The sequence below is a fragment of the Wolffia australiana genome, chromosome 16 (assembly GCF_029677425.1).
Source record: "Wolffia australiana isolate 7733 chromosome 16, ASM2967742v1".
NCBI lineage: Eukaryota > Viridiplantae > Streptophyta > Magnoliopsida > Alismatales > Araceae > Wolffia > Wolffia australiana.
This window is the reverse complement of record NC_135850.1, coordinates 2,291,220-2,302,336: the sequence shown is the minus strand read 5'-3', so window position 1 is coordinate 2,302,336 and position 11,117 is coordinate 2,291,220. Positions and strand designations below refer to the sequence as shown.

The window sequence follows — 11,117 nt, the reverse complement described above, 5'->3', positions numbered from 1 at the left end:
GTGAGATTACTAATTCTTAAATTCTATTTGATTGAATTGAAAATAATAACAATGATGAATTACACCCCATTTTTTCTCCTATCGGCAACAAAAACACCGTGTTCTCTAGAATATACCAAAGACTATATCATATCAGTCATGGAGATGATTTTTCTCCTAACTATAAATTTATGAGTAAGATTACTAATTCATAAATTCTATTTGATTGAAGTGAAAATAATAACAACAATGAATTACACCCAATTTTGCTCCTATCGGCAACAAAGACACGTTGTTCTCTAGAATATACCAAAGACGATATCATATCAGTCATGGAACCCTTTTATCATCAGGTACAATAAGTGTAGCATCTTATCTTCTTGAAACTATTAGATTAATTTCAGACCATAATAAATAAACTCTTGAATTCTAAATGACTGACTTAGTAATCATGCATTTACAAATCATTAGAGAGCTCTTCTCAGATATTGCTCGGCCATGGTCAAGGACTTCATTGCATCATCTTCCATGAGCTCTCTTATATTATAATGAAGGTGAAAGATCCCGTCTTGAACATTCAATCAGCGTTGTGAACTTATTGCTGCAACCGAGCTAGTAAAGATTGGAATTCCATAAATAGAACCCTTGGGCATAGTCAAAGTACAACCATTTGTCCCCAAGACATATTTTATATCTCAGGTCTATGGGCAACTTACACAATCATGAAGTAAATTAGGAAGTAAACTGGTGGAGAGTTTGTTGCAATACCGTTTGGGATACATATGGATCAATTCATTTAGTTCTTTTTTACTAAAGAGCACCCACTTCTTCTAATAGTGTTTTTGCACTAATCGCTGTGGGATAGTTCATACTCATCAGATTATTCAAATAACATAGTGCAGTTCTATCTGGATGCTTTAATATACCTCTAAAGTATTTTTCCAATAAGAATATGTATATTACATATTTATATATTACTGATTTACATATTATGAGATGTTATTAATTTCCTTAGTCCTAGTAGTTATTAAGGGAGTTCATCAGAAGCATCACATGTGCAATATAGTGACTCAACACGTGGCTGGCAGTTACAAGTTGTGGTGATGGAATACAAAGACAACTCTTTGAAGCCATCTTTATTTTTTGAAAAGACTCATAATCTCGATGTTATTAATATCACCTATAGAGATGGATAGGTAGACGATAAAGAGGTAGTTAGAGTGAGGAAGAATTGTCTAGAAGGAGTTAAAAGGGACTGAAAAGTAGAAGTAACGGGATGCAATCCAAGTTTTTCTCAAATATTGTCTGACTCTTTTGTTAACTCTTTTTTATAAGCAATCTGTATTACATATTTTTAAATACACGTAATGGAATGAATGACACCATCAAGTGGAAGGTAACAATTGCTGATTTGAAGGAATTAAGCCTCTCTTCCAAAAATGAGATGTGGGTTAAAAAAGTTAACTTCAGCAGGGAATATAATGCATGGTTAATAATATGCGGATTAAGGTGAAATTCAACTTGTTGCTCTCTTCAAATTTTGCCATCTTTGGTCTCTTAAACTTCCACTTGCTCATCAAGATGATACATAAGTATATATATATATATATATATATATATATACGTACATACATACATAAATACATATATATATATATATATATATACGTACATACATACATAAATACATATATATATATATATCCTATTTTGGAACCTTCAAATTTCATGCATGCCTTCTCAGTTTTGTTCACCGTTAACACTGACAGTGCATGTTTCAGAACTAATTATTGATAATTATTATATTGGGATATTGTCTGTCTGTGAGTTTATTCAACTTGATTATCTCTGTCCCTCTATTGGAAGTTTATCCATTATTTTCATTCATCTTTTGGCTATCTCAAGCCCGTTTAAAACTTGCATTGGTGCCACACTTTATTATAACACAGCATTTACATCTTCTGCTAGTTAAAAGTTTCTTCTTCATGATGGCTACACTGACAAACTTGCAAAACTTTGAGTGTTCACAATATGAGAATTTGTGTTGGGCATAATGGTTCGTCATGTCCATAATTCTATACAAGTGGTTCTCTTAAAGATGAAAAATGACAGGCTGGTTTTGATTAATCATAACAAATGTTTGGGATGAGAAAGAAAGATATACTGAGTTAACGTTTATTTTAGTATTTGAGGTGCATTTTAGGTAATTGACATTCATGGTAAATATTTACTTTCTTTATTTGATAAATTTTAAATTTGAATTTATTACTTCGATTTGTGACTTAATTGTCATGTTCAATTAAAAGGGGAATTATTTTAACTGTTTATAAAAGAAACTAGTTTGTAACTAGTTTGTGTATTAACATTACATAGTAATATTGCCACCCATATTGTCATTTTTCCTTTTTTGTCCTTATCCTTAATTAAATAGATGGCGGACAAATGTAGAAAAGTCAGACAATATTGCTAGAAGAACTTTCTGTTGTGTTGACCTAGTAAACGAACTTGGTTCCAAACCCGAGGGTTTTCGATTCAAGATCTATCTCAGAGACTATTTTATGATCATTTTCTAATCAAATTGGGTTTTCCGCAGCAATGAACTAGACATTGTCTTCCCAGTGAGGTAATGCGATGACGAAATGACATAGCTACCATATTTTTTTTCAATATCTCACGAACAAGTGGTATTCCAGATCAAAGTTTTTTTAATCTTAGTATACAACTTGACCCTGATAGTGTATCGGACGGGGCCCCGCAGTATCGCAGGATTTGTCACTCGAAAAATATCTCAGGGACCCATCCTAAGTCCGATTATTTTTAATATATACGCATAGAGAGAGTAAACTCAGTCCGATTATTTTTAATATATACGCATAGAGAGAGTAAACTCAGTCCAGAAGGCCCCGTACATGATGATATTGTGCTTCACACCGGCGTTTTTCCTTGCGTATCAAAGAAGATGCGTACCCATCTTCCGGTGCAACGTGCCACGGCCTTGAGGCCTCCCAAGTACTCAGCGGATTTATTGCGCCAACGATAAGGCAGACCGCCCATTAGAAAATATCGCCATCAAGCTACAGATGTCAGTAATGGTAAGCGCTTCAAGACCCCGGCGCTGTGTTAAAAAAATAGAGCTGTGCGGTCTCTTATCTAGCTCATGAGGTTTTACCATGAGAAGCTCCTGGCATCTCTTAAAAGAACAACCGATGAGAAACCTCGAAGTGCGCTGTTCCCTCCAAACTCTCCTACTGCAAGAATGGGCACCCTGGTTGGCCACGTAGCTCCCGGGTTCAGCTTCCTTCTTCTAGGACTGTGGCACCTGTTGAACAACATCAAGCTTTATACGCAGAGATCCGGCTCGTACAAGGCCACGCCATGGTTCCCAGTTGGGCGATTCCGCCATCTCGAGCTACATCTGATTATCCTAGGAAGCTTCATCTGCATAGTTATGGAACTCTTCATCGGGCCGAAGAAAGGGCAGCCCCTGGACGACGACTGGACCATCCCCTCCGACCACCTTCACAACTTTGAGCACGCCTCCATCTACTTGATTTTTCTCGTCTACGGCGTCCTCGCCGTGGCTCTCGACCGGTTCGCCTCGCGGGCGAAACTCGAGCTTACTCTCATCCTCGCCTCAATCGCCTTCTCGCAACAGTTCTTCACGTTCCGTCTTCATTCCGGGGATCACATGGGCGTGGAGGGTCAGTACCATCTTCTATTACAGGCCCTGATCGTCGTCTCGCTGGCCACTACTCTTATGGGCGTTGCCTTCCCCGAGAGCTTCCCCTTAGGTTTCGTCCGCTCCGCTAGTATCTTCTTCCAGGGGCTCTGGTTCATCGTTATTGGGTTTGTGCTATGGACGCCGGGCTTGGTTTTCAAGGGCTGTTTTATGAACTTCGAGGAAGGGCATTTCGTTGTTCGCTGTCATGGGCAGGACGCTCTTCACCGGGCCAAGTCTTTGGTGAATCTACAGTTTAGCTGCTGCCTCGCCAGCGTGGCCATCTTCTCCGTCGTTCTCTATCTTGCCGTTGCAGGAAAGCGGCAGGAAATTCTAGGGTATGCCTCCCTCGAGACCAATGAAGGGAAGGAACCCGGAGCTCTGTGATGCAGGACGATTTAGAAAAACTCTACCCGGTTTCTCAATTAATGGAAATAAAAGTTAAAGAACGTTTCAGTGTAATGGGGAAATGTATTGAATGAATGAAGTGAAAAATTAAAGGGAAGGGAAGAGTACAGTGACAAAATGAATTTCCTTCAATGTGGCCAGCGGTGGAGCACGTTGAGGAGGAGAACAATTCAAAGACTGCAGCAGAACGAATGGTTGGTCGTATTAATGATATTAATGATTATGAAAGGCAATAGTACAACTTTTAACTAGTGATAGAAAGTGACGAGTTCGATGGCTCTGCAAGTCTGAATTCGCAGAAGGCACCTATAAATAAATATTTTTTTTTAATGAAATTCGACATCGGACATCGATATTAAGTCATGGCAAACATTCTGAATTATCATGAAGCTTAATTAAAAGCACAATACGGAAACACAACAATCAGTACCACGTATATGTACATCATAAGATTGGGTAATTTCTACCTAGATAAGCCTGTCATACTCTCTCCGTCTTCCCCTATCTCATTCTCCTCTTCTTGATTCCCTACGTGGTATTACTGAAGAGTAATAAATAGCAAAGCATAAAGAGACAGAGACACGAAGGAGAATAAGAGAAACATAAGTCAGGAGTACAAAGTTGATGGATGATGATTCATTATCTCCCAAGTAAAATTTATTTTTTTCTACGTTCCATCGTGTCGATATCCTGTATGCCTAAAGCCGTAGTTTATGCCTCGGTCAAGTCCATCGTGTGATTCGCGGTAAGTCCCGTTAAAGACCGCTTCTATTTTAGAGAATTCAACTGGACCGTCCGTTTATTATCCCTCGGTGTGGGCCGTGAGAGCATGTGCTCTTATGTGATTTGAGTTATTCTTGCTGAGGTCGTTTCTTTCAAAAGAATTTTTCTCTTGTATGTTTGATGAGTTGTGTTTTATTATATCTTAAAACTTTCGTTTTATTGGTTATCTCATTGATATGCTTTTAGGAATCGTAGATGAAATATCACGTGGCTTCTTGATTCTGATCTAGGAGGGTCGCAAAAAGCCAAAAACGAGGCCCCAGCTTTGCCACCGTGAGCCAACCGCATTAAAGATGCAGCCAGCTATGACTCATTGAGGTAGATCTGTATGACTCTAGTTGATAAAAGTGAATTTCTGTTTTTATAAGACGTAATTTCTCTCCCAGTAGAAGAATGTGGAGGGAACCATATGATAGCTGACAATCAACCAGCAAAGGTAACACTGGAAGAAAGAAAGTTTTCTTGAAAATCGTTAGTGTCATATTGGGTGATTATATGACTCGGAAGTCCCATTTGTCAAAACCTGTTATTTGCATGAATTTGATAGGCCATAAATTTGATGAGATAGCACTCCAGAACTTTATTTGTCGAACAAATGTCCAATCGTGGACATACTGTCCAAATTAGTAAATGTGCGCAAAATATCACTCTTTCATGATGAATATATTTAATCCTCTGGATCGTCAAGTGACAAATTACTCACATGGTCGACGAACCAACTTTGTTTTTGGCATTGATGTGTTTACTGGAATCCCAATACAGTTCACAGCGATAACTCTGAGGTGTTAGATCGAGCAAATAGAATTCTCTCCGTATGATTTTTTGCTCTACAATCATCTTTATTATATTTATTACCCAGTAAAAAATAAACTATAATACGACAAAAACATCATGATTGTATAGGAGCAGTATGAAATCGAAGGTTAATGTACGGTTCTGGAAGGATTGTTGTGAATATTTGAAAGCATATCGTATGAAGATGCAGTATCTCAATTCTGATTATAAAAAAATATTATGGCCTATAAAAAAGTCATGCCCTTTAACTCCAACCGTCAAATTAACAAGTTCACTAGAAGGGAAAAGCTCGAACAGCAATTCAACTAGATAAGGGGAACATGATATATATCAATAATTCAATGGAAACATGGCAACCGAATTGCAATCATTTAGATCATACAACTCTGATGGTCCTCAAGGGGCACATAAAAAAAATGTCAAGCTTGTCTACTTGATGTTTGCTTGTTAGGAGTGGTTTACCCTACGTCTACAACATTCTATTTGTATGGCAGTGTGTTTCGTCAAATGAAAAGAGATTAGACAATCATCAAAAAAAAAATCTCATCAAGTAACATCAAATGTGCAAGTTGAAAACAATCAATGTTTAATGTGTTGAATCTTTTTTTCTTAAATAATTAACACTTTTTTACACCATACAGATTAAAAAATATGTTACATATTTACATCATACTAATTCTGAAAATATACTATGTTCATCTAAATCATAGTCTTCTAGAGCTATAAATAGACAACTACAGCCATAGGATTTGTGAAGTTGATTTTCTATATCTCATTTTGATATACAAATTCAGTATATTTTAGTCGTCATTAAAATTTCATAATTTTCATTACATGTTAGTTTTCCAAATATATTTGTATTTATATCGTGAATATCACATGTATATACACACTCAAATGATTGTATTTGTGAGTTCTTCTAGTTTCCAGTAACTAAACATGTCGTGAACGCACTTATATATTTAGGGTATTCTTATAACAATTTTCTGACCATCCAGTTTGTAAAGAAAATAAGTTTACAAGTCAGAATATAATTTTTATGCTTATTTAAAGCTTTTTGAGGATTTAGTTTTTTCTTATCATGATTAAATCCATCTTTTCCTGGTATTGCAACATCATTCCTTTTGAATTATATCAAATTATATACAGTAAAAATGATGGATAAGGCTTTTATAATGACAATGTGACTTTGGATGCCATAATACGGAAAACATGCTCCTACCCTCTCTGTGTTTAAGTGCAAATATATAAGTCACTGAAGGAATAAATATGGGATTTTAAGTCGGAATCTAACGGCTTCAAGATAATTTGATGGAAATATATGTGGCCAGCAAGCCAATCAGACACTCCACTTCTCGTTCCATGTTCATTAATATAACATATTCATTATAGTGCACGTGTGATGCTTAGAATGAATTCCATGAATACATGATCGGGCTTAGTGAATTATGATGAGATCGTAATACGGAGATCACTAGTCTTTAAACATGTTCTCTAAACATTCGTATTCGAATGATGTGCGAGAAGCACATCGAAGTATCCGGATAGAATAGCACTATCTAGCTGATAATAGCATAATAAATACCTATAAGTATATCAAAAACGCTACTATCTGCTACAATAATCTCATAAATATTCGTCTAAGCTCATCATTTTTGCACTTTGGTATTTTTATGGTATACTGCCATGGAAAGATGAACTTCTCTACATGATTCTTGAATTGTTTGTTTTAGAGAAAGCCTCAAATCAACAAGGAGGACCTCTTTGGAGTACAGAAGAGAAGCAGTCAAAGGAAGCCCATTGAATGAAGTTAAACGTGCTCGGAGATGAAGAAGAAAATCCCTAAAAAGAGGAAAGAGAAGAGATACTCCTCAAACTATAAATCTATCTATATTGCTAGCTCGATCTCTCTAATTCTAAATATATCTCAATATTTCTCTATATCTATTATCTAGTTTATTTCTATTTTTACATGCATCTAATTCTAAATTCTCCTTCATCGCTCTCTTCAAAAGGAGGATATTTTCCCCCTGTGTTGGGGTCCTCTCTCGCTGGCTCACACTCTTCTCCGCTCACTACTGTTCTTCTAGGGTTTGGTTTTGAGGCTTGGATCGGCATCCTCTATTTTTCTCTGATTTTTCTCTCCCAACGAGGTTCTTGTTTGGCTCTCCGTTCCTCTCTCTCTCTTTCTCTTGCGATTTCCCCCTTCTTGACTTTACTCTCCTCCTTGCCTGGCTTCATTTTGGCTTCCTCTCCTCGTTCTCCTTTCCATCCTCTTTTTCTTTTCTGATTCTTCCTCTCCGCAAATTTCGTCCAGCTCTTCCTCTTTTCTTCCAATTCTCTCTTTCTCTCTTGATCTATTTTTCTCCCCCTTCTTAATCTGTTTTTCTCTCTCGCCCCTGCACTTTCTTCTCCGCGATTTTGTCTCTGATCTGGACGTATCTCCTCTCTTGCTGTTTCTTTGCTCTTTCTACTCCATTGATATTCTGTTATTTGTCGTCTTCACATTTGAAACACTATTATTATAATTTTTCTTACTCTTGTGTCCCTTCTCTGAAACCTCTCTTCTCTACTCTTCTAATTACTCTTATTTTCTGTAGTATTGCTTCTCTCCCTTATAGTTCTTATTCTTATTACTTTGCTTCTTCTGAAATCCCTTTTATCTACTCTATTCTAATATTTTCTCCTCCCTATGGTTATGGAATCTAGTGGCTGCTATTCGTCCTCAGCAGGTTGGTAAACTAGTTCCCCATCCCTCACTGTTAAACTGTGGACTCCAGTCGCTTATCAAATCTGTAATGTCATGGAACTTCTTTCTTTTGACTATTGAGTATTTTCTTTGAAGGATTGACTTTGAAAGGATAGTGAGTAATTGAAGTACAATGTTCATCTCTCATCTTTCATAAACTTGTCTCTCAGTCCCTTTCCTCGACTTACACCACTTTCTCTCTCGTTTGTCTTTTCTCTCTTCTAATTTATCTATCTTCCCACATTAGTTGATATTATCACACCCTGAAATCACTGAGGATCAACCTAGAAATCTATACAAACAGAACCCCTTACAAAATCAACCGTTTTCTAGATACAAATAATAAATTTGTGGGTTCAAGCACACGACTTTGGGCCTATCACTAGCCTCACTCATATGATGAGTCTGGCCAGTCCCGTAGCCATTATTGTGGCAACACGAAGGATAGATAGTGATTGCTCTTTAGTGGAAAGAGTTCACTGAATTGATCTGTACGAATCCCTGATTTGATTATACCGAACTGTCAATCAGGTCAATTCACGTCACGATTGTGTAAGTGGTCCTTAGACCTGAGACACCAAAAATGTATTGTGGACGGATGGTTGTACTTTGACTATGGCCAACGAGTCTCTAATCATGGGGTTCGAAACGGTCTTTTTTCGGGTACATCAAGAAGCTCACGAAGATGATTGAGTGGTCAAGATGGGATCGTCCACCCTCGGTATAAGAGGTGACAACTCAAGGAAAATGATGCGATGAAGTAGGGTTCGCCCGTCCCGATACTGGTACCAGATGCCAGTATCGAGACGGATGCTGTATCAGATAAGAAAAAGGCATTTTGGGTATCCATTTTTTTCGATATCCGGATACCGGATATCGGTTGCTACTATGCCGATATCCGATACTGATATCCGTCTCAATGTCGGCATCCGTCTCCGTCTCAATGGGGCAGATGACAATATCAGATATCGGATGCGGATATCAAAAACCAATATCTGTATCGAATTATAACAAAATTAGTTTAATTTATTAATTATCTTGCATTTTGCACAGATAACGTGGACACGGGTGGACAAAGAGAGCTTTCTATTTGGTCATACATCTCATTTCTTATATACAATCGCGGGTTTTTAATTTCTTCCATATGGGATATTGGGTTTGGGTTTTGTGTTAAACTCGAAATCCCTTTATCCCATATGGAAAGAAATAGAAATCCTTGACTAGAGCTCGCCTGATTATGTGACACGGATGCAATAAGAGGAGGAGCCAATCCGGGGGGATGGTGCTTTGGATTCGGTATGGGTTGACTCGGGAGTTGACCCCTAGGGTTTGGGTCCGCATTTTGGCCTTGCGATAAGCTTTGTCTCTATTTTTGTGCTTTGGATTCGGTATGGGATATAATGTTCTCAGATGATTTTCGAATGCATCAGTACTAACTTGGATGACTGATTAGGGTTTGACAATTGACCATACCCTAAGTCATCCAAGGACGTCAGGTGGATGAAGGACTATACATACACGATAACCAATGATGAACAGGTTCCATGAGTGAGTCGATACACACTCCTTTGTATCTTCTAGATCATGAGGTGTAGCTTGGCACCCCACGTGTTGGAAACTTGACCTATTGATCGAGTTAAATCGATCCGACCTTAATTGATCTATATGATGATATAGTTAATTAATTTGTAACGCCAATAAAGGTTATTGGGCTAGTGGAGTCATTAACTAGACTGATACATGGGCCTAGAGGGCCACACACAAATGGTATTTTGGACGTTAGAAGATATACTTAAGTTTTGGGGGTTTTTATGAAACATACCCACTTAGTCTAAATAGGGGAAGGCTTTTAATAGGAAAAAATTTTCAAGGGCCTTTCCCTTCTTCTCCACTCTCCCAACACCCTTCTCCATGCCCGATGTGATCGGACCGTCGTAACAACGATAATGGAGGTAGAACGGGGCTCGTCAATGAGGAGGAGGAGATTCAATGTGCCGAGGATTGCACGGATTCATCTAGAGGCTGCACGCTTAAGCAGCTCGACTCCTCTCACTCTGGGATCCAAGAAATCACTGATGCAATCTGTGGGAAGGTACTTCGTTTTATGGTTTTAATGATGTCGTTTGATTATGGTTAGTCTTCCGCCACGGAATGTTTTGATTTATTCATCCTTATCAAGGCCTCTAGAACCCAACAGTATTAACCAAAGTCATGTATTTCAAATAAAAATTTAAAAAGACATAAGAAATCCATTTCACTCTATGCAGTCAAGTGGGGTTAGTCTTAAAAATCAATAAAATAAATCATAAATTATTGATTTTCTCCTTAAATGATGACTAATGGAAGTATAAATCTAAAAATATGGTGTTAAAAATATTTATAAAAGCATAATTTTATTGATCTATTTTGTTTTCATTACTAACATACCAACGATCAAAAGAAAAATATAACTAAAAATTTGGTGGAAAGTACTAACCTACTCTCATAGTAGTTTTTTCTTCATCTCCAGCTAAATTCTTTTGTATTTCTCCCATCACAGTGTGTCATTGTAAAAAAAAGTTAGGACCATAAAACTGATGTTGATTGCCAACAAATATTGTATTTGGACAAAATTAAATGATAAAGTAATAAGATGATAAAGAAAGTTTCAATAATGATTCTGTTTTATGGGAGTTGTTAACATTA

General features: G+C 37.3%; 1 protein-coding gene across 1 annotated transcript; it reads left to right on the top strand.

Moving 5' to 3' along the window:
* The first annotated feature begins 2,960 nt into the window (after positions 1-2,960).
* On the top strand, positions 2,961-4,202 carry LOC144713776 (uncharacterized). Its single transcript, XM_078588460.1, has one exon. It carries the CDS (start codon positions 3,137-3,139, stop codon positions 4,082-4,084), a length of 948 nt encoding a protein of 315 aa, XP_078444586.1. The 5' UTR covers positions 2,961-3,136; the 3' UTR covers positions 4,085-4,202.
* Positions 4,203-11,117: the final 6,915 nt, after the last annotated feature.